Source organism: Coccinella septempunctata, chromosome 5 (assembly GCF_907165205.1).
Source record: "Coccinella septempunctata chromosome 5, icCocSept1.1, whole genome shotgun sequence".
In the NCBI taxonomy this organism is placed as follows: domain Eukaryota; kingdom Metazoa; phylum Arthropoda; class Insecta; order Coleoptera; family Coccinellidae; genus Coccinella; species Coccinella septempunctata.
Window position 1 is genome coordinate 1331437 of NC_058193.1, and position 24901 is coordinate 1356337.

The 24901-nt window shown below is 36.8% G+C and overlaps 4 protein-coding genes across 6 annotated transcripts in view; 2 read left to right on the plus strand and 2 right to left on the minus strand.

Annotated features, from left to right (window-relative positions):
• Positions 1 to 242: 242 nt before the first annotated feature.
• LOC123313026 lies at positions 243 to 5982 on the minus strand. The gene is made up of 5 exons (XM_044897688.1): positions 5652 to 5982; positions 1775 to 2068; positions 1556 to 1719; positions 885 to 1242; positions 243 to 370 (listed from the first exon to the last, which is right to left on the minus strand). Exons 1-5 carry the CDS (start codon positions 5980 to 5982, stop codon positions 243 to 245), a joined length of 1275 nt encoding a protein of 424 aa, XP_044753623.1.
• A 2133-nt stretch (positions 5983 to 8115) lies between these two features.
• On the plus strand, positions 8116 to 10047 carry LOC123313028. Its single transcript, XM_044897691.1, has 5 exons — positions 8116 to 8233; positions 9129 to 9217; positions 9285 to 9420; positions 9489 to 9563; positions 9678 to 10047. Exons 1-5 carry the CDS (start codon positions 8116 to 8118, stop codon positions 9782 to 9784), a joined length of 525 nt encoding a protein of 174 aa, XP_044753626.1. The 3' UTR covers positions 9785 to 10047.
• An 802-nt stretch (positions 10048 to 10849) lies between these two features.
• Positions 10850 to 11869, minus strand: LOC123313029 (putative nuclease HARBI1). Its single transcript, XM_044897692.1, has one exon. It carries the CDS (start codon positions 11867 to 11869, stop codon positions 10850 to 10852), a length of 1020 nt encoding a protein of 339 aa, XP_044753627.1.
• A 5347-nt stretch (positions 11870 to 17216) lies between these two features.
• LOC123314254 (caspase Dronc-like) overlaps positions 17217 to 24901 on the plus strand; it is a 54365-nt gene continuing 46680 nt past the window's right edge. For 2 of the 3 annotated variants that reach the window (XM_044899416.1, XM_044899417.1), the window contains exon 1: positions 17217 to 17333. In XM_044899416.1, the coding sequence (XP_044755351.1) occupies positions 17296 to 17333 (38 nt within the window). In that variant the 5' untranslated portion in view covers positions 17217 to 17295. The remainder of the gene's footprint in view (positions 17334 to 24901) is intronic. The other variant, XM_044899418.1, reaches the window with a different exon arrangement.

Below are 24901 nucleotides of genomic sequence, written 5' to 3' on the forward strand. Positions count from 1 at the left end.
CTATGTTGGGAATTGTCATTCTTACTTTTTTTACTGATCAAGCACTATGCAAAACATGCAATAATAATTCTGTCGTCCTTACATGAAGAGTCCTATCTGCAAAATTTAGGTTTGGAGAAAATCCGGGGTGTTTTTTTCTTTTCATTGTAAAACATAGAGTATTTCCAGAGACAACAACGAGACGCCCAACTCCCCACTATATTTCGTCTGATGTTTTGCATCCTTGTCTCACAGCATCGACCCTATTTGTAGATGGCGCCAAAGGCACTGGTGTAGCGTTTAGCGCGGGAATTATGAATTATTCTTTTGTGTATTACTGTTTTCTTGTTTTGAAGTATGGGAGCGATTTCGCGCAACCATGAAATTGATGCTGAAATTTTTGCCATGTTGATTATTATAATCAATTGGCAAACAATTTCGCTATCAATATGGCTGCGTGAAAATTTTTGGACGGAAATACAACTTTTCGAATGGTGGTTTTACGATTTATTTGAATTTGAATGAAACTAATAACAAACATATAGGAGAACAATTGAAGTATTAAAAAAGGGAAATATAAAACAAAACAAGTAAAATATAAAGCAAGTGACGTATAAACAACAAAATAGGTCAAATGACCTATCACATATTCTTCATTTTCATCAATTTTTTCGATTTGATTATAGCATTTTTTTGGTTTTTAAATTTCTGGTTTTCCCTTTTAACCCACCAGACTATTCCAATATTTACAATACTTTGCACTGTTATAGTTTCTATCTGTTCGCAATGTTGTTCACATGTTAACCATGAAAAATCAATGTGATTATGAACAAATTCAGAGGCATGATATGGAAGGTCAGAAATATTAGAGTTATCCACCATAAAATTCTCCAAAGAAGTTATACCTTGTGCAATGGATATTGTGAATACAACACTTGGATAATACAAACTCCTCTTATCATCTGACCATTCCTTGTTCCAGATGAACATGTTGTGTGCCTCCAACACATCTGATGACAATAGAGCAGAACAACCCGTACACGTTATTTTCTTATAGATGCCTTTCAAAATGAAACCAGCAACATAAGCTACTGAAAAAGTTTCTGCACGGCCTCCATTCACATCTGCTTCAATTATGGATACCGTCTCCTCTGTTGATATTTCTGGCATACATATGACTTCAACTTCATTAGGTTGATATTCTCCTTCTTTCTCATCTTTCTCCAGAAATGATTTTAAATTGCTGAGAAGATCATTATTGTCCTTCTCACAATTTGAATGAGTGGAACAATGAATTAGATTGTTTAAAATTTGGGCTTTCAAACTACCCACAAATTGAAAAGCAGAGGGATTATCATTACATCCTGATCCATATCTGATGCATCCAAATAGGTTCTCTAAAGGATCTTGATTTAGAGACCTTGGACGCAATACTGTGAATCTTTTAGAATGCACATATGCCCAGATTCCCCTGATAGCATTCAGAGATGTAATCCAACCCATTTGAGATGGTGGTGTACCTACTTTGCTTGACCTGCCCGCTTTTTGAAAGCCTTTTAAATTTCCAACTCTTCACCATTTGCAAAGCTTTTGGCCAATATTCAATATGAGGAGAGTTTTCACTAATATAACATTTCAACTCCTTTCCTGACTGGTTGGTGTTCCCATTAAGACTATCGAACAGCGTATCTACTTCCATCAGGAATAAGGCTGTAGCAATACACTCCTGTTGCATTGCTCCTAAAAATTGATATTCGATGAAAAAATATAAAGATAAATTTGAAATTAATTTTACCATTTCTTATCATCGAGTACAAATATGCTGACACAGTTCTACTCATTACTTGTGCAGCTATGTTAACCTTCATGGTATACTTCATGATTGGGTCAAAAAAATTATCTTTCAGCTTATGAAGGGACCTGAAGACATAAGGAGATGCCTTGTCTTGCTCATAAGCCCAACGAACATGCGAGAATTTGGCCTCCATAGTTCTCATAGGCCTCCATAGAGAAACTTCGCCGTCCAGCATATCATCATATATGACTGAGAGATGGCCGAAAAACGATCTTTTATGTTTCGACTTGAAGTCTAAAAATAGCAAAAAATCTTTTAAGGTAGGTAGCAAAGATCTAGATTTGGAGGAGTTACTTAACCCAAAAGCATGGCCTGAGGGTATACTAATCAGACCATTCCAGAACATCTAGCTAAGAGTAACCCAATCTGACAATGAAGCTGTGCACCAAGGAAGTTATTGTGAGGTGAACGATATTCGTTGTAGTACTAGTTCAAACTTACCTCAGAATAATTGTTTATATTGCTATTACCAAAATGTCAGAGGGTTACGTACAAAGATAACTAATCTTGCTGTATCAATAATTAGTTCAGATTATGATGTTATATTTTTAACTGAAACTTGGTTGTGTAAAGACATCTCAAATTCAGAATTAGGTATTAATAATTTCGATATTTACCGCAAAGATAGAGATTCCGTAATTAGCTGTAAATCAAGGGGTGGTGGTGTCATGATAGCCATAAAGAAATCGATTTCTTCAAGAATTATATCAAGCTCACATAATGATATAGAAGTTATATTTGTTTTAGTTCATACTGAGCGCGGAGATATATTATTGTCAAATGTATATTTCCCTCCAAATAGCGACGTTTCTCTTTACGAGAGGTTTTGCGAAGAATTAGAAGATATATCTGATCGATATTCTGACGCAAACCTTATATGCTGTGGAGACTTTAATCTCCCGGGTATCTGTTGGAAAACCGAGTCTAATAAAAACTCAGTAAAGATAACAAAAACTCAAAGGGTAATCGCACAGTCGATAGCATTGTTAAATATGGTGCAATTGAACGAAATCTCAAACATGAACAATGTGATATTAGATTTAATATTTTCATCATTCGATAACACGACGGTTTCTTTAGCGGCTGATATCTTGCTTCCTTGTGATATACATCATCCGGCATTATGTTTCTACATTGATTCCGGATGTTCGATAAGGGAAGAACAAAATTACACATTCCTGGATTTTAAGAACGCCAATTACAATGATTTATTAGATTACTTTTCGACAATAAACTGGAACGAAATTATTTTTGAAAGGGATGTTCAAAAGTCCATTTCAAACTTTTACTATATTGTTGATTCAGCAGTTGAATTATATGTTCCTAAAAGAATATCAAAAAAAATATAAATTCCCAAATTGGTTTTCACCTCGCCTAAAAGGTCTAATTTATTCGAAAAAAGCGGCACATAGATCATATAAGATATCTAATAGCTTAGAAGCATATACACAGTTTGCTGAATTGAGACAAGAATGTAAAATTGAGTCGGAAAATTGCTTTCGTGAATATATAAATTCTGTCGAAAACTCTATAGAAATTAACCCAAAGTATTTTTGGAAATTTGTGAACGATTCCAAGTTGAATAAGAGTCTTCCCTCAACTATGTATTTCCAAGATGAAATTTCAGAAAATCCACAAGAAATAGCCGAATTTTTTAGTTCCTATTTTTCCAAAGTTTATAAAGCGAGCAAGCCAAAACACTTGAATACACCGCAGGATAATTTAGTCGATATAGGAAATGTATATTTTACGCCAGATGAAGTACTTAAAGAGTTGTTGACTTTGAATGACTCTAATGACTCGGGTGCTGATAATATTGGGGCGATATTTTTGAAGCGCTGCGGTGATATATTAGCTGAACCTTTATGCCTTATATTCAATAGCTCGATTAATTGCGGAAGTTATCCAAAGATCTGGAAAGATAACTTTGTTATTCCTGTACACAAGTCTGGAGATGAAAAAGATGTAAAAAATTATAGACCAGTATTGAAATACAGTACAATCGCGATAACGTGAACAGAATAAAACCAGGGTTGTTCACACAATAGAGGTTGTTCATGTTACCGGAGGTCACTGAAATACAAACTCTAAAACATATTGCTATACAGATTAATTATCTAATAAAACTAAAATACATTCTTATCGAAGATTTACAATGGTTGAAAAAATTGTGAGATCTTAGTTTGCACCCTTTTTGGCAGAAACAATGTTGTTCACGCTATTGAGCCGTTCTAACGAGCGAGTGTTCACAGTATCGCGATTGTACTGTATTCTCACATCCCTAAAAATTTCGATAAGCTTGTCAACATCAAGATTTCGCCCTGCCTTTCACATGTTTTTCTATCAGAACAACACGGATTCATTAGCAAGAGATCGGTAACAACTAATCTTGTTTCGTACATAGACATCATTTCAAATGCAATGAAAGAAAAATTTCAGGTTGATAGCATTTACACCGACTTTCAAAAAGCTTTTGACACGGTTCCACATTCGTTACTTGTTGAAAAACTTAAAGGGATCGGTATCGGCCCTCCGTTATTGGACTGGTTGTCTGATCGTCTGCGTGATGGTACCTTAAGGGTTAAGCTTAGAGATAATATTATCTCCGAGCAGTTTCTCGTTCTTTCTGGGGTTGGTCAGGGTTCACCCCTTTCTACGCTACTCTTCCTATGTTTTATAAATGATATAGGAAAATATATTAGAGGAAGTCTATTTCTACTGTTCGCTGACGATCTTAAATTGTTTAGGGTCATACGGAGTATTCAAGATTGTCTTTCACTACAAGAAGATCTTATCAATGTTGAAAGGTGGTGTGTTGACAATGAAATGCAATTCAATATCGGTAAATGTAGTGTAATGAGATTTTACAAAATTAAATCACCTATCCAGTACGATTATAAGTTGAACAATGTCAAACTGAGCTCAAGCCTAATTGTTGAAGATCTAGGAATACACCTCGACCACCAACTGAATTTGATTCAGCATATTTTCATCATAACTCAGAAAGCTATGAGGATGCTTGGATTTATTAAGAGAAAACTCAAAGATTTTAATAATATCTCTGCCTTAAAAAGTGTTTATTTTGCGAATGTCCGAAGTATATTGGAATATTCAACTGTAGTTTGGTCTCCTTATTATGAAGTAGGTACACAAAAATAATATTGAGCGCGTGCAACGAAAATTTTTAAGATGGGTTGCTTACAAAACGAGTATTCCCAAGGCCTCAATAAACTACGACCATCTACACGTGTCTTTATCAATGAAACCACTAACTATAAGAAGGAATAATTTTGATGTAATGTTTGTATACAAACTAATCAATAATTACATTGATTATGAATACTTAGTATCTAAGATAAAACTTAATGCGAAAAATGTATTCCTTAGACATAGAGATCTCTTATACATCGAATATAACCCCACTAATTATGCCATGAATAATCCGATTGCACGAGCGATAAAAGGGGCAAATGCATCGGAGATTGATCTTTTTCAGATATCTATTTTTAGTCTTAAAAGATATTTTGAAGCTATTTGAACTTGTCAACTGTTCTTGTTGTTTTTTTTTTTTTGTTTTGTAGATTTCAACATTTTTTGTTTGTTTTCTTGTTAATTTTTGGAATATTGTATATCTTATTGGAAAATTGGCTTTGCTATTTGTAATTAATAATAATAATGATAATAATTCGTAAATTGGCATGTCCGTTAAGATAAATAAATAAATAACAGCATACAAACAAAGGAAAAAGGGCGCCAAAGTTTATTTTGAATCGTGGCGTTGTATACACTAGAGATCCGGTCCTGATTTAAAACATACCTGATTCAATAATATTTGGGATATCAGATTCGATTGGCATATCATTGCTACTTTCAGATACAATAAATCTGCTTTCTTCACATTTTTCTGGCGTTGCAGAAGTCGAAGCGAGTGATTTATTGAAGAACTGCATTGGAACTGCATCTCTGAGCAGTCTATGATTTATAGAATCTGTGTATGATTCTAGAGTGAAATGTTTAGAGCATATTCTGTAATTTCGGAGATTCTCTCCCATGAATCTCATTCCTAATTTTTCTTGCCAGATTTTGGATCTGAAAATATAAAAAACAACATTGTATTCACAGTTATCACTGGTATAAATATCATTCATCACTGGTATGCGTGTCCTGACCAGAAATAAAGGTCGAAACGTCGGCATCTCATTAAGGATTTTTATTTCCCCTGTCCTCTTTGCCACTACATAGTTGATTATTTATGGTATAAATATCTTCAACTTACTTGTTAATATTAGTTGGAAATCGATGCATTTTTGGTACTTCATCTTCTACAGCTCCACAAATAAAACATTTAACCATTTTAAAAGAATAATTTGTCACAAACAAACACCCAGTTGCAAGAAGGAGTCCATTAAATCAGCATTAATTAATAGTGCCTTAAATTTGATGTTTTCATTATTTCAATGCCTGTTGCAAGAACTTGATTTTTCAATTATTTTCGTTCCATTAGTTAATGTTTCGGTAATGAATTCATTAAAAGAATTATGACATTTCTCCCGAGAAATGGCATTTCTAGTGCACAAACCATAGTGTAACTAATGAAACCGTGGAAAATGCAAAAATTATATCTATGCTATGAACCTAAATTATTTTTAGTGTCAGTTGTGTTGACGGTGTTGTTTGACGGAATTTATATAAAATGATTGCTACAAAAAGAAAAAAGGGTTGCAACTACACCGCCGAAGAAACGACTAAACTATTAGATCTCTTTCAACAGTAAGTATCATATCATAATATAATTCAATTCATTATAATTCCATTCATTGATGTTATCATGTTTCAGTATATATTCAGGGAAGAATTAATTCTTATTTATTACTTTAATGTACAGTATATTTTACTTCATAGGTATCAGTCCAGTATAGAGGATAAAAGGACAGGAACTATTTTTTTAGCCCGCAAAAAAGAAGCGTGGCAGAAGATTTGTAATGCATATAATGCTGTCGCCACGAGTGGGGTCCGAACAGTGGAAAATTTGAAAACCTTTTACGACAATAAGAAAGCAGAAAGCAAGAAAATCCTTGGCAGAATATAATGTAAGGCTAATTATTATATACATAATAATAAAAACTAAAATAAATAATTTCGACAACACAAAAATATATATAATGTTGATGTTTTCAGAAAAAAGAATTCATGAAACACCAGGCTGAGCTGTCGTTACAAAATGTAATAGCTAGAGAGCTAGTGAACCCTGGGAGTAACGGTCTCCCTGTAAGGTTAGAAATTTGTATACTTACGATTTATGACATGCTAAGAGCAATAGCCATGACCTGGCAGGCGTCAGCCCTGCACGTCATCAGCCCCTTTATTTTTTGGACTGTTAAGTAAATTGAGTTTCAAAACTTGTTTCTGTAAATTTGAAAATTTAATAGGAGAAAGTTTATTTATTGTACATCTTAAAAAAAAATTGACAGGCGATTACAATAAGCAGAAGTATATGACAGATCAATCAGAAAACGTACAGTTGATGAGGTAAAATAAACTTTATCCTGTATACTTAAAATTTTTATATGTTTTCAAGTAAACGTCTCAGAGTAAATATGTACAATGCCAGGCGGTTTTGAACAGCATAAGAGCTTGACAGGCGAGGGGACAACTGCTAAGGGCGTGCAAATAAGAAAAATTGTGCAGTGATATTGTGCATTGTTCTACTTAATATTAACATTTCAGGAAATAGTGTGCAAGATGGAATTGGAACACGTGGTTTGTGTGATTTGTAACGAAGACACTGACGAAAAAACTGTACAATATACAGAGACTACGTTGAATAAAAGTAAATCAATATTGAAAATAAGAAAAGACAATAATTTAAAATTTAAAGATATTTCTTTGCCAGAGGAAATTAACGCAAATACTGGTTACCATGTAAAATTTTATGAAAACTTTCTTGCTGTGATGAAAAAATATCGCACAAGTGAATCATCAACTTCTTCAAATCTACCAGCATCATCATCAGGTATTTTTTATGAACTTCTATATTTTTTACTAGGCTTTATTCTTTAATTGTAACTATATTTTTGATTTTATTACGTGGTACAAATTTTATCATTATTAAATATATATTAAATGGAAATTATTCATAATAATGGTACTGTAACAATAATTATATTAATGTGCAAATCACGATTTATTAATTATTATTGACGGAAATAAAAATAATTACGTAAAAAAATAATTATAATTAATTGTTAAATATGAATATCTCAATGATTTTTTTTATATAAATGTCATCGACAAACGTAGAAACAGTGACAGTAGCCCCTCCAATAGCTACTGAAGAAAGCGGAGCATCAACATCTGCTGAAGTGCCCGTTACTAAAACTAGCCATGCTGATAGGCTATGTGTGTTTTGTCGAAATAAATATAAACGAGTGAAAGGGCGGTACCAACCTCTTCACTCGTCAGAAAGAGTAAGTTTGATGCAAGTTTTGAAAGAATTTGGCGAAAATAATGAATTTTATGAAAAAGTTAGCGCAGATTTAAGCCCATTGATTTTTTATCATAATAGCTGTCGAACAATTGCCATATATACTTTACAAGAACAAGCGAAGACAAAATCACCACCGAAGAAGACTTGGAAATATTTTCACAAACTGGCTTTTGATGAAATGCAAATATTTATCAGCGAGGAAATAATAAATAAAAAAAGGACATTTTCATTCACATACTTATTATGTAAATACTACTTTGAATTATTACAAGGAATACTCGAGGAAAATGATGAAGATGTTGATGTTAATTTTAGTATCCAGCGGTTTGAAGCTAAATTGTTACAGAATTACGATGAAATTACAATTATCATTTACTGTATGCGTTCATGTAACATTTCTTATTTGCACGCCCTTAGCAGCTGTCCCCTCGCCTGTCAAGGTCTTATGCTGTTCAAAACCGCCTGGCATTATACATATTTACTCTGAGACGTTTACTTGAAAACATATAAAAATTTTAAGTATACAGGATAAAGTTTATTTTACCTCATCAACTGTACGTTTTCTAATTGATCTGTCATATACTTCTGCTTATTGTAATCGCCTGTCAATTTTTTTTTAAGATGTACAATAAATAAACTTTATCCTATTAAATTTTCAAATTTACAGAAACAAGTTTTGAAACTCAATTTACTTAACAGTCCAAAAAATAAAGGGGCTGATGACGTGCAGGGCTGACGCCTGCCAGGTCATGGCTATTGCTCTCAGCATGTCATAAATCGTAAGTATACAAATTTCTAACCTTACAGGGAGATCGTTACTCCCAGGGTTCACTAGCTCTTGGACTATAACAAGAGATGAATTGAGAACAGCTCTAGAACACGAAAAAACTGATAAGGTTAGTTTAACTCAATCAGAATTTGATGTTAATTATTGTTACAGAATATTGATCTTATTTTATTCAGGGTCAGTGGAGTAAAACTGGCGGTGGTAATTGGTGTCCCACTATTACAGAGCATGACCAGAAAGTTCTGGCTATTTTGAAGGATCAAGTAACACGTCTGCCGAATAGCAGTGATAGTGCTGCTTTTTACTTCAAAGGTGATGAATCAATAAAATATTTCAAGTTCTTTGTTCAGATATTGAAACTCTCTCATGAATTCCTACAGATCATTCTGGGGACATATTCATCGACTTGGATGAACCTAATGTTTTGGTACCAGCAGATGAATATCAAGGAACAGGTAAACAAGTCGTTTTGTATGTATATGTACCATTATAATTTACTTAAAAAAAAAGAGTCCTCATAGATAATAATTATAAATTATCACACATAATACTATTTTTATCTTGTGTAGGTTCAAATGAAAATGAAGTTGGAGAACAACTTGAAAGTGAAGGAAATATGAGAGGTTCAGTTAGATTTATTTTATTAACCTATACTGATATGGCTTGTTATTTCTAGGTGACATGGAGACAGTAGCAGACTATGATATGAACTTGCCCAGAAATATTGAAACAAAAAAGGAAAATGGTGATTGATTGCTACGATATCTGTTATTAAATGATAATCCCTTTCAAAAATATTATTGGCGGTTATTTGCATATTTCATTTTCCAGTTTCATCCCGATCCCGAAAACCTAAGAAGAAGAAAACCAAAAAGGAACTTGTTAATTACAAACAATTATATTTTAAGCGGAAGTGCCAAAATGCATATCTCCAGAAACGAAAAATATTGCAAGATATACGCTTGCGGCAACAAGAGCACACAATGTTGAAAAAAAAAATTGATTTTGAAGTAGAATTAATGCAAAAACAACATAATATGAAATATAAATGAGTGGTAAGATCCAACTAACATTGCTGAAAATATGCTCTCATCAATATTTTTATAAAAATAATTTCCATTTGTTTTTCAGTTGGTGGTAACATTTACTAACCTCACCTAACCTAACCTGGTCCCATATATCCTGGACTGATGAACATTTTTTATATTGATAATTTCCTTTGTTTCCTTTTCCAAACATTTTTTTCAATCAAAACATTACAGGTTTCATCGGTAGTTTTGGTAAGGTTTGACAGTGTACTAACAGTAATTGTGAATAATTCTTGAGACTGATGTGTAATAAAAGTTATCCCTTGAAGAAAAATGTCTTTATTTCAACCTATTACCAATATACAGAGTGGAAACCAACGAAATTCTTTGTTCATATGTTAGAAGAAAATTTTGTTCCATAAAGGGTTTTTTAATAATAATAATAATAAGTAATTTATTTCAACAGGTAAATACCTAGTTACAGAAAATAACTTAACCTAGCATAATGAAAGAAACCAAGCTACATTGCTAATAACGAAAAGGAAGAAAAACAAAATTGAACGATATTATACCGAGACTAGAAATATGCAAATGAGAAATCAACCAATATTGCAAACTGAAAAAAAAAAATTTGAAATTACAATGGCATGGAAACAACGAACAAAAAAAATTAAGAAAGGGTTTCTACACTGTAAAATATAAATAAATAATTATCAATTGAAAACGGTATTGACCAAAGCTGATCTAACTGAAAAATCTTGGGGACCATGTGATATATGATTTGCAAGTTCTTCCTGATCCAAATCTACTTCAAAAAATTCTTCTTCTTCAAATGAGATGGCCATATTATGAAGAACTGCGGTGGCCACAATAACTTTTAATATTGTGTCCATTTTTTTCAAAGTAATTCCTTTTTGGATGCAAGGAAATCTACGTTTCCATACTCCTATGCACCTCTCTACTGTATTTCTTGTTAGAATATGGCTTTTATTGTAATTTTCTTCTCCGGTGGTGGAGGGACTTAGAAATGGTGTTAGTAAATATCTTTTACAAAAATATCCACTATCTCCAATTAAATAAAAATTGCCATATGCACCATTTTCAAGCATAGCACATAAAGGCGAATTATTGAAAATTGTGCTATCATGAACAGAGCCTGGCCAGCGAGCAATTATGTTTCTTATTTTCAATCTGGCGTCATAAACAATTTGCACGTTGATTGAAAAAAAGCCTTTGCGACACCTGAAGGTCTCAGCTAAGTGTCCACCTGGTGAATTTATCTTCACATGGGTACAATCTACAGCTCCTAAAACCCTTGGAAAAGCAGCAATTTCATAAAATTCTTGAGCAACTTGCTGGTACTCTTCTGAAGTTGGCATTTTAATCTGCTGATCCGCTAAGCTTGTAATAGCTTTCGTTACCCTTTGTATGATGCGGCACATGGTAGATTTATTACATTCCACCAAATCCCCAAGTACTGCTTGAAAAGAGCCTGTTGCATAGTATCTCAGCACTATAAGCAGTTGAGTTCTCGCATCAATTGCTTTAGAACGCCTTGTTTCAGGTTCAATCAGGTGTTCAATTTTACTCAGCAAATGCAGAATACATGGTTTATTGAACCTGAATCTGGATCTGAACTCGTTGTCATCATATCTGTTCCATAGGTCCTTTCTGTCCGGGATATTTCGGGAAGTAGTCGTTTCTCCATCGGATAGAGATGAGAGACTGGACATGCTCGACAAACTGGACATAATATGTAGCGAATAAAAGTGATTTCCAACAATTTTCACTCCAAAAAACGTTTGAATTATGACTTGCGTCAATTAAATGAATATTTGATGGGACGAAACTGGATCATTAAATTTTTAACGATAAAGCGTCAATATAATACTTCATTTGAAGCAAAAACTGTTTCCTGCAACAGGAAATATCGATAATGACGTGATAATGATTGGTGTACTTTAAATTAAACGAACAACTAATGTTTTCATTAAATCTGTTTCCTTGCAACAGAAAACCCCGTTTAATAAAGAATTAAAATTTTAAAGAGACCATTACAGTATAATGAACGTTCCTGCAACTGGGTGAAAGTCTCACAAAATTTAAAATTTCAAACCACTGTCACTCAGTTGACGCATGTGTAGGTGTGTTCCGTGTTGCCACAAGTATTTGCACGTGGACTTATGAACATAGAATAGCGCTTTCGCCATTGAAAATGGAACATTGATTTTGTTAATTATCTCGCAATGGCAGTTTATATTTATACATTTGGCAACGCCAGCAAAACCGTATGCAGCGCCTCTACATTCAGGGCCGTTTATGTAGACAAAGATAGATTTATGTTATTTTCAGTGAAATAGACAAAGATGATTGACATAGCCTGAATCGGACAAATTTAGTGAAGGAGTTGACCGTCTCGTTGTCTCTGGTATTTCAACATTTTCAACAAACTTTTCATGTTTTATTTTATATATTATGTCGAAGAATAGAACTTGATTGCAAAACATAATTTTGATTTATCTCTTCCCGGTTAGTAGATGTTTGATTATATTATTTTACATTCATCACATTTTACAGATAGGATCTTTGTTGTTAGCAAGGCAAAATTACACTGGAATGATATATCAAAAGTATGTTCTTTATTCGCGGCGAATGTAAAAAATCTTAAAAAGGATAATTAGAAATTTAAAGAAAGAAATTCACATTTACGAATTCTGACAAAATCAAAGTTCAGGAAGTATCATAACAATTTTTTCCGTAGTGGAAGCAATAACCCTAAACGGACTCGAGTGAATTCAGTTACAGATAATGAATGATATCTCAGTTCAAAACTATCACAGCAATTTTCTTAACAACAGGAAACTAATACTACAATAAATCTTCAGAATGTTGACCCACTACCTCCATATATTTATCAATTCTTCTACGAAGTCCATCTAATGTAGCTTTTCTTATTTATTCAGGTTCAGGTGATAATCCCAATAATGCAGCCCGCACCCTCACTTCAAGGTGTTATTTTTGTAGATCAGTCTACTTCAAAGAACACAAGCATAAAAATGAATCTGACTGTGCGAAACCTGGTTTAGTCGTGAAATTCGAATTTCATTCAATAACGGCAAAATTACGGATTCTAAAGGCATGAAATATTTAAGACACCCCTAACTAGTTTTTGACGAGCAATGGATTGGAATTACAAAATTATAGGTTGCCATTCGAAAAAAGTAAGATACAGTTTTATTGGGTCTCACTTTGGAGCCCTGTTTCAAACACCCTGTATAATATTTCCTGAAAAGTTATACAAGGAACAGTATAATCTTACTTTCTTTTGTTCTACTTTCACAAAAAAGAATTATTTCAATTAGGGATTTCGAAGGTATGGACACTAATTTGTGACAATATTCTTTTTCAAAAATTTGATAATCAGGCTATAATTCGAAAATCGCGCATATCATCCAACAAATAGTGTGAAATTTGACGAAGAATTCGAATATGTATAAATATACAGGGTGTTGCATTTGAAATAAAAAAGTTACATTCGTTTCCGGTAAAACCGTAACTAGATTGTGCTTGAAAATATTTTACAATTCAAGTTCATGTATTCTGAAACGAAAATCCAAAATCTTGAATCTATGTTACAATTCCATCCTCGAACACGTCTAATGAAATACTAAAAAAATCACCCTGCAGATTTCTAACGTATCCCAAGTTACGCAAAACTAATTCGCACAATGAACGAGAGCAGTTTTATTTACACTAATATTCAATCCGAGATTCAATCTCTCCTCTCAAAATATACTGAGTTTTTATCCTTCGTTACTGTTCACAATCCATTATTTATTTTCATTGCTGAATCATGGTTATACGTTGATATACAGGACTCACTGATCAACATTCCAAATTACAAGTTGTTCCGGGGTGATAGTGTCACTATAAAAGGATTTATTTACAATAACTCTTCTGTTGTTTCCAGACGGATTGATACATCGGGTATAGATAACCTTCTACTTTACGTCTCTTTCAATCTTCGTCAACTTATACCTGCTGAAGTATTACTATTCATTGTGTTAATCAGAGTTACATGAAAAAAAAATATTTGTCAAGTTGAGATTAAAACTCAGAGGCCTAAGTAATAGAAAAGAGCAATACAAAGGTGAAAATGATTAAAAATAGCAGTTGCAATGACTAGCTATAAAGGAAAACGTCATTGAGTCAAGAATTGTAAAAAGTGGATAGCTGGCTGTCGACCACCCAAAAATAAACCAAAATTGAAAACCAAAATCAAAGAGGACGCTCTATCTGTCAAAGAAGTTTTAGTTGAAGAGGAAGATAGGTCAATTTGGTGGATGGATAATGCAGCCACTAAGCATGTCACGAATACCCCAATTTATTTTTCTGATTTTCAAAAGTTTGAAAATTCTTGTAGTATGAAGGCCGCGGGGTCAGAAGTACTAGAAACAGTTGGAAAAGGTACAATTCAGTTCATGTATCCTGTTCGAAAAGGAAATTCAATCAAAGAAGAGTTGCTGACACTAAGTGGAATTTGGTTTGTTCCAAGCATATCAAAAAATCTTTTTTTCTAATTTTGACATTTAAAGTGACTTTTTTGAAACTCATTGACGTTTTGAAACGTTTTAATTTTCGCAACCAGTTACTCAAAGTAAAATATTTCGCAACTGATGATTAAACGATATTTGCTTTCATAGTAACAGAGTGAAAAATTGAATAATTTCAGTCACTAGACGATTTTAAAGGAATCTCCAAGACAAGCTTTTACAGACGATTCTGGTAATTTTGATTTGAATTCATAGCAACATCCTATGCAAAATTAGAAAAAATATTAAATGAAATGAAAGAATATTGGGATTCTTGGACTAATTTTATTTATTGTTCTTCAATACAACGCCGACGTTTCGAAACGACTAACTAAATGGACCACAACCTAAGAACAACAAAGAAAAAATATTGTGTGAAACACGTTGGGAAACACTATTTTTCGTATTTCGCGTTCTTTTGCTCAACCAGGGAAGCGCGAGAAATACGCTCATTACGAAAAATAATGCTTTTCCCAACTGATTGCACAAATAACTATTTCGGTGTTGGCGGCACATGATAAGACTTCAAGCAGAAATGTTTTTAGATCTACATCTACTAAGTGCACTTTTAAAGTTGAAACCAAAGTAATAACAGGAACTAGGGATGTTGATGGAGGATTATTCAAGTTGAATATCAAACCCATCATTCCAGAATCAGAAGTTCACTGCAGTATTGCTGAAGCAAACTACTATATGCTGCAATTATATCATGAGAGATAGGGACACCAAGACGAACGATATGTAGAGGCAAAACTTGACAGAGAAATGAATATCAAATTCAGAATGGATAATGAAGTTTGTGAGCCTTGTATATTTGGAAAGATACATCGATTAACTTTTGGTAGAAGATAGAAATCAACAACTGCAGGAGAATTAGTTTCGGCGCGGATTTAGTTGGATCTTTTGATTTTTCCCTCCAGAAAAAAAGATCTGCTCATCTTCAAGGACAGCTGCACCCAGTTTAGAATGGGCTATTATTTGAAAGAGAAATCGGAAGTATAAGATAGATTGAAAGACGTGATAGCGATAATACAAAACACTGGTCATTCAATGAAAGAATGTTTAAAGAGACGTTAATCAAAATTCAGAATAGTTCAGAAAAGACTGACTCTCCAGAAAGAGGTCAAGATATTCAAGAGCAACAAGAAGAATATTCGGTGGAATTTTGTGTTTGTAAGAATCGGGAGAATAAGAAGTAGTCTACTTGCCTGATAGTGTTTCAATTATGTAAATCTATTCAATCATGGATGAAAGTGAAGGTTATAGTAATTAGTATTATTATTATCAGAACAGAAACTTCACCCGAGATATTCAGTCAGCTAGAAGATATACAGAATAAGAATTCGGTAAAAGTGATTCTGTGCGAGAATTCCTTCCATCGACATATTATACAGGGAGCATTTTGTTTTCCGCATTTCCTCCAGGGTTCACACCGATAGACCTCTATTAGATTAGATAAGTAGAATTAAGATAGTGAAGTTTTGAGAGATTGGGAATTGCCTGAATATGTTTTGTATTCCCTGAACTTCTTTTAGATGTCATTTTGAATACAGGGTGTATGGTGTATTCAAAGGTGAGGCTTCTTTTTTCAACAGAAGGTAGAACTGGTCAAGATAAAGCGTTTCACGAAAAATCACCTACCTATACAGAAAATTGAAAATGTTCACTGAAATGTACATAATACGATCATATTTATCTGAATTATCACAAAGCAATCGTAAAAATTTATTTCTTGAAAACTATATGCTTTCGTTCAGGATATTGGATTTTTAAGAGGGGATTGTAGAAATTTTCTCATTATTTAATAACTCAAACGATTTTATAAAATGGCTCATGTCGATACCAACTAACAAAAAAATTCAAAGTGTAAAAAATATAATATTAGTTCAAAATCAATGAAATCTGTCTGAATTATTCACAATTTTTCAACAATGGTCATCACAATCTTCTTTCATTCTAACCCTTCTACAATCCTCGTAAAAATGGGGTGAAATTGCCGAAATTGGGTAACAATAATAGCACTATGTCAAAAAAAGCACTTCCAATGAACTATCTCGATTTTCTTCACCCTGAATCACACGATACAACAATTTTTTCAAGTGACCGGATCCAACTACTCAGACTCGCGAGCACTTTCATAGTCCCGTACTAGAAATTAAATGAAATTTTGTCAAACTACTAGAGGTTATGGCTCAATCATTTTGGATATTTCATAAAGACGTTTTTGGTGAAATGACTTACTTTGATGACTTCTACCTTCTTTAAAAAATTCACTTTTGAGAACAGCCTGTATATTTTTGAAAAAGCGACAGCTTCAAATATTTAAAACTACAAGAAACCTTCGAATTTGCATCACTCTATACAATTTTCGTAATAAAACCGTCTTCAAAAGCATATCAAAAATTCCCAAGGAAACGTTTCGGTTATAGACAGAAGACAGAATGGAGTTCGATGCACAATAATTTTATCTAATCTTATCTGATTCACTCAGTGTTCCCTCTCAACATCATTCTTGGTAACCAATTTTTATCATTTTGAATTTAGTTGGGAATTAGTTTAGGTAAAAGATGTTTTCGTATTTTCGTGTCCGATCATCTTCACGAGAGTAAGTAAAAACAATATTCATCAACTGATTTGGGAGAATCCTGTGAAAAAAATTCATGATATTCCTGCGAGATGATTGTCAATGAAATTGAGTGGTCGTGTAATCATGTTCATGAAAAAAAGAAGACAAAACCTTCATATCCATTCCTGATCTAACCGGTTGACGTCACACATTATATATGGTCAGGCCATATTCGGTAAAATTTAAAAATTGGCGAACTCGAAAGTTCTGTTTTCATAATTTTCTCAAACTTATGCGTGCGATGGAATTCAAATTTTAAGACCAGTTCATTATCTCCGAAGTGACTCAATTTTTTTCAAACTAATCAAGTCAACCGCAACAAAAGGTGATCTAAAATGGGAGATAATTTGAACTAGGCAAACCAAACCTAACATAAATAATAAACTAGTTAGCATTTTTTTATACAATATGGTCCAGAATTTCTAGTGGTGAAAATTTGTCAAAAATTAAGGGGTAGAGATCTTACTTCCTTATGTACACCTCTTTCTGAAACGGAATTAAAAAACATATTTCTTCAGCAATATTTACAACAGCAATGATTACTGAATTAATAATGTGGGTATGATTATGAGAGATTAGCATACTATTCCGTACTCCTTGAATAGAGTGTTGTGTGTTTTTGGAGGGTATTGAGGATTTTTATGTTATAGTTTTATTAATTTTCAATCATCCGAAGGAATTATTTCCAGAATTGTTTGCTTAGACTTTTTTTACGCATAAAAGGTGTGTTTGTTAGAATTCGTCAGATATCACCCTTTTCGATTGATTCAAGATATAAAGATATATTTCACTCTAATCTTCACATTTTTATAATAAATCAATAATAATTTGACATCGAAAATGACCCTTCTGTTAGTAATCTTGTATCTATCCTGAACCTGAAATTTTCGTCCTGTAGAATGTAGACTATATTTCCCATTACCATTACCAATGCCACAGTTTTTCGATGCCCGAAAACTGAGTCCATCGACTAGTCACAATGAATTTGAGCTGTATTTTGGCCTGAACATTTTTCAAAAATATCTCATAAATATTGAAAAACACGTAAGTGATTATAGCTCGAACCACAAATCGCTTATCATCATATCGCGATGTGAATCTTTGGAAAACTATTCATTTTAGCGAAGATTGAACCAGTGACGACAAACAGAATATATTTAGAATAAATTTTTGAGAGCAGTTCAACGCCAAAATACCGCATGAAAGTTTAAAAAATTCAACGCACTATCTTCTGCTCAGTAAACCTAACATCAAATTATTGCACAACCGGCAATCAAATTCCATAAACAAAACCTTTTTTGAATCAATATTAGACAATATAAAATACTTATTAAAATTTTGTAATACACGAAAAAATTATAGTTATCAACAAATTTTGATATTTTGAAGATGTCGAAAAATTCTCAGAAGTTTTTGTATTCGAAGATCTGAAACTTGAACTTCTTCAAGTAGAATCCACTGACAATCGCAAAAAAAAAATGTTTTCCTTTTCTGGATTTCGAATTATGAGGCACAGTTGTGTTATTCGAAGGTGATTTTTTGTTGATTTTGTCATCTGTGAATTGAAAAAAATCGTAGATTTCAAAAATATACAGATTTAATGGATTGAATTATGTAGTGGAGCACCGTAAGATTTAAACCTCGGAACCCAGGGAACATCTATGAAAAAAATAAATTTGTGCGTACTTTTTTTTGACAAAGTTCACCAGAAGCAAATTGTTGCTTCTTATTATTTATGTATTTTTGAACAATCTGGATGACGGGATGACTGGATAAGTCATCCCGTTAACGAGAATAAATCTACAAAAAGACCCAAAAAAAGAAACATCGGTGCGATCAGACTTACATATAATTTCTTAGGGCTACTTGCGAATGTGTGCCCTTGTGTGACTGAAGAGACCCAACTGTGACCTACAGATCCTTTCACACTCCGGGCATGGAGAGTCACCAACCAGATCTGGCCGCAGCTGTATCTTTCTCGAGTCTCCATTGTAAATGTGGACCAAAGATTTCTACTGTGATCTGTCTAACGCTAGTTGTTTCAAGTAATGATTGGTATTAACTGATTTTAGGGATTGATGTAGTGTATCCTTAAACTGCTTATACTGGCCTCTTGGCCAGTGTACCAGAGTGTTGTGTCTTGCATCCTCAGAATGTGGCCTCTCCATCTGAGTCGAGCCCTCGTTACTTGAGATCTCAATTGTTATACAACTCGCGCGCTGCAAGACTTCTGCATTTGTTGTTGCGTTGTTGCGTTTGTTCAAGCTGTGGGTCCTCCAGCTTTCGCTTCCATAAAGAAGCGTTGGGAGGACCCCTGCTTTGTACAGCTGTCTTGGTCTTCAGATTGAGGTTGTGATTTTGAAACACTCTGTCATTTATCTTCCAGAATGCCCGTGATGCCGAACTGAGACGGTTGTGTATTTCCGTGTCCAGGTTAGCCCTAGTATTTATGAAGCTTCCCAAGTATTTGAACTACTCGATCTGTTCTAGAGTTTTATTCTTCAGGCTGATATGTTTTTGAAGGCTTTCTGGCGGACTTACCAGGATTTTGGTTTTTTAATTTGGGTCTAAGGCCCAAAGCTTCGTATATATGTTTATAGGAGTCCAACATTATCTATTGATCCTTTGAGCTGCTAGCGATAAGTGCGCAGTCGTCTGCATATTGAAGTTCCGTGATATTTTTGAAAGGGTTTCTGCTCTGAGGAGCTTCAGGTTAAACATTCCTCCATCAAATCTGAATCTTATTCCAACACCTCTCACATGGATCCAAATCCATCAACTAGTTAACTCCCCACTTTCACATACTAATCTCCTGACGAAAGATCTTGATGAAAGCCTTCGATCAACAGTCATCGACAGTCACCGAAATGACTTTTTTCTTCTTCTTCGCCCACTTAATCATCTTGGAAATCTACGATCTGAAAGCAGTACTGAACATTTTTCTCTTTGCAACTACATACACCCTCAAATCTCCCTCTACCTCCTTCTTCCTCGCATACAATCCCATTAATCTTCGAAGCTGCATAAGAGCGCTGGTCCCCGAACGCGGCCCTTCCGGACACCCCGGAATGCAAATTAGAGCCAAAATATCCGACAAAAGTAGTTAGGGGGATAGAATTTGAACAAAGACGTATAAGAAGTTTTTTGTAAAATCAATAGTTTTCGAGTTATTTGCTATTGAAATCTAAGATTTTAACGAATAACTCAAAAACTATAAGCTTAATCGAAAAATTTGTTATGAAAGAAATTATAGCTTATATTAAAAATAAAACAACTCAAATGGCGGATCTTTATTTATTTATTAATATTTATATTTACGCGGCATAATTCCTGACTGAAAAACCTGTAAAAATTTATGGATATACCCTTTTGACGATTATTAGGCCCCAGAATTTTATGTAACAAAATTATGGTGTAAGATGATCCCCAGGGATCATCTTTTTCATTCAGCATTAGCTATTTCAGTGAATCCCAATTTTCTGAGAAAATTCGAATTCATCTTAGTGCATTCCTTTCATTTCACATTTCCGCCTTTAAAAATATTTAATTCTCAAATATCCAGTACATTCATTCCGATAGGCAGAGTGAATGTAAAAAACCGTTCATCAGTGTTTAACGTTGTTTTTCTTGCATGCCGTTGAAGATTTCGACGTATAAAGCGGTGAACACATATGAGCGGCCACGATCACGATCACGATCGTGAGACATCGCGACTGAACGGCGCTATATCGCTGAACGGAGCGTGATATTATGTGCGGAATAAAGCGGTGAACACATATGAGCGGCCGCGGCCACGATCACGATCACGATTGAGAAGCGTCCCATGCAAATGTATTAGGCGGTGAACACATATGAGCGGCCGCGGCCACGATCACGATCACGATCGTGAGACATCGCGACTGAACGGCGCTATATCGCTGAACGGAGCGTGATATTATGTGCGGAATAAAGCGGTGAACACATATGAGCGGCCGCGGCCACGATCACGATCACGATTGAGAAGCGTCCCATGCAAATGTATTAAGCGGTGAACACATATGAGCGGCCGCGGCGACGATCACGATCACGATCGTGAGACATCGCGACTGAACGGCGCTATATCGCTGAACGGAGCGTGATATTATGTGCGGAATAAAGCGGTGAACACATATGAGCGGCCGCGGCCACGATCACGATCACGATTGAGAAGCGTCCCATGCAAATGTATTAAGCGGTGAACACATATGAGCGGCCGCGGCCGCGATCACGATCACGATCGTGAGACATCGCGACTGAACGGCGCTATATCGCTGAACGGAGCGTGATATTATGTGCGGAATAAAGCGGTGAACACATATGAGCGGCCGCGGCCACGATCACGATCACGATTGAGAAGCGTCCCATGCAAATGTATTAAGCGGTGAACACATATGAGCGGCCGCGGCCACGATCACGATCACGATCGTGAGACATCGCGACTGAACGGCGCTATATCGCTGAACGGAGCGTGATATTATGTGCGGAATAAAGCGGTGAACACATATGAGCGGCCGCGGCCACGATCACGATCACGATTGAGAAGCGTCCCATGCAAATGTATTAAGCGGTGAACACATATGAGCGGCCGCGGCCGCGATCACGATCACGATCGTGAGACATCGCGACTGAACGGCGCTATATCGCTGAACGGAGCGTGATATTATGTGCGGAATAAAGCGGTGAACACATATGAGCGGCCGCGGCCACGATCACGATCACGATTGAGAAGCGTCCCATGCAAATGTATTAAGCGGTGAACACATATGAGCGGCCGCGGCCGCGATCACGATCACGATCGTGAGACATCGCGACTGAACGGCGCTATATCGCTGAACGGAGCGTGATATTATGTGCGGAATAAAGCGGTGAACACATATGAGCGGCCGCGGCCACGATCACGATCACGATTGAGAAGCGTCCCATGCAAATGTATTAAGCGGTGAACACATATGAGCGGCCGCGGCCGCGATCACGATCACGATCGTGAGACATCGCGACTGAACGGCGCTATATCGCTGAACGGAGCGTGATATTATGTGCGGAATAAAGCGGTGAACACATATGAGCGGCCGCGGCCACGATCACGATCACGATTGAGAAGCGTCCCATGCAAATGTATTAAGCGGTGAACACATATGAGCGGCCGCGGCCGCGATCACGATCACGATCGTGAGACATCGCGACTGAACGGCGCTATATCGCTGAACGGAGCGTGATATTATGTGCGGAATAAAGCGGTGAACACATATGAGCGGCCGCGGCCACGATCACGATCACGATTGAGAAGCGTCCCATGCAAATGTATTAAGCGGTGAACACATATGAGCGGCCGCGGCCGCGATCACGATCACGATCGTGAGACATCGCGACTGAACGGCGCTAAATCGCTGAACGGAGCGTGATATTATGTGCGGAATAAAGCGGTGAACACATATGAGCGGCCGCGGCCACGATCACGATCACGATTGAGAAGCGTCCCATGCAAATGTATTAAGCGGTGAACACATATGAGCGGCCGCGGCCGCGATCACGATCACGATCGTGAGACATCGCGACTGAACGGCGCTAAATCGCTGAACGGAGCGTGATATTATGTGCGGAATAAAGCGGTGAACACATATGAGCGGCCGCGGCCACGATCACGATCACGATTGAGAAGCGTCCCATGCAAATGTATTAAGCGGTGAACACATATGAGCGGCCGCGGCCGCGATCACGATCACGATCGTGAGACATCGCGACTGAACGGCGCTATATCGCTGAACGGAGCGTGATATTATGTGCGGAATAAAGCGGTGAACACATATGAGCGGCCGCGGCCACGATCACGATCACGATTGAGAAGCGTCCCATGCAAATGTATTAAGCGGTGAACACATATGAGCGGCCGCGGCCGCGATCACGATCACGATCGTGAGACATCGCGACTGAACGGCGCTAAATCGCTGAACGGAGCGTGATATTATGTGCGGAATAAAGCGGTGAACACATATGAGCGGCCGCGGCCACGATCACGATCACGATTGAGAAGCGTCCCATGCAAATGTATTAAGCGGTGAACACATATGAGCGGCCGCGGCCGCGATCACGATCACGATCGTGAGACATCGCGACTGAACGGCGCTATATCGCTGAACGGAGCGTGATATTATGTGCGGAATAAAGCGGTGAACACATATGAGCGGCCGCGGCCACGATCACGATCACGATCGAGAAGCGTCCCATGCAAATGTATTAAGCGGTGAACACATATGAGCGGCCGCGGCCGCGATCACGATCACGATCGTGAGACATCGCGACTGAACGGCGCTATATCGCTGAACGGAGCGTGATATTATGTGCGGAATAAAGCGGTGAACACATATGAGCGGCCGCGGCCACGATCACGATCACGATTGAGAAGCGTCCCATGCAAATGTATTAAGCGGTGAACACATATGAGCGGCCGCGGCCGCGATCACGATCACGATCGTGAGACATCGCGACTGAACGGCGCTATATCGCTGAACGGAGCGTGATATTATGTGCGGAATAAAGCGGTGAACACATATGAGCGGCCGCGGCCACGATCACGATCACGATTGAGAAGCGTCCCATGCAAATGTATTAAGCGGTGAACACATATGAGCGGCCGCGGCCGCGATCACGATCACGATCGTGAGACATCGCGACTGAACGGCGCTATATCGCTGAACGGAGCGTGATATTATGTGCGGAATAAAGCGGTGAACACATATGAGCGGCCGCGGCCACGATCACGATCACGATTGAGAAGCGTCCCATGCAAATGTATTAAGCGGTGAACACATATGAGCGGCCGCGGCCGCGATCACGATCACGATCGTGAGACATCGCGACTGAACGGCGCTAAATCGCTGAACGGAGCGTGATATTATGTGCGGAATAAAGCGGTGAACACATATGAGCGGCCGCGGCCACGATCACGATCACGATCGAGAAGCGTCCCATGCAAATGTATTAAGCGGTGAACACATATGAGCGGCCGCGGCCGCGATCACGATCACGATCGTGAGACATCGCGACTGAACGGCGCTATATCGCTGAACGGAGCGTGATATTATGTGCGGAATAAAGCGGTGAACACATATGAGCGGCCGCGGCCACGATCACGATCACGATCGTGAGACATCGCGACAGAACGGCGCTATATCCCGGAACAGATCGTGATATTATGTGCGGAATAAAGCGGTGAACACATATGAGCGGCCGCGGCCACGATCACGATCACGATCGAGAAGCGTCCCATGGAAATGTCATATTCCGCACATAATATCACGATCTGTTCAGCGACATAGCGGCATTCAGTCGCGGTTGTCACGATCGTGATCGTGATCGTGGCCGCGGCCGCTCATATGTGTTCACCGCTTAATACATTTGCATGGGACGAGTCTCGATCGTAATCGTGATCGTGGCCGCGGCCGCTCATATGTGTTCACTACCTAATTCACCCTTTGTTAGATACAGATTTTTGCGTATGCCTTAAGTGGTGAACACATATGAGCAGCCGC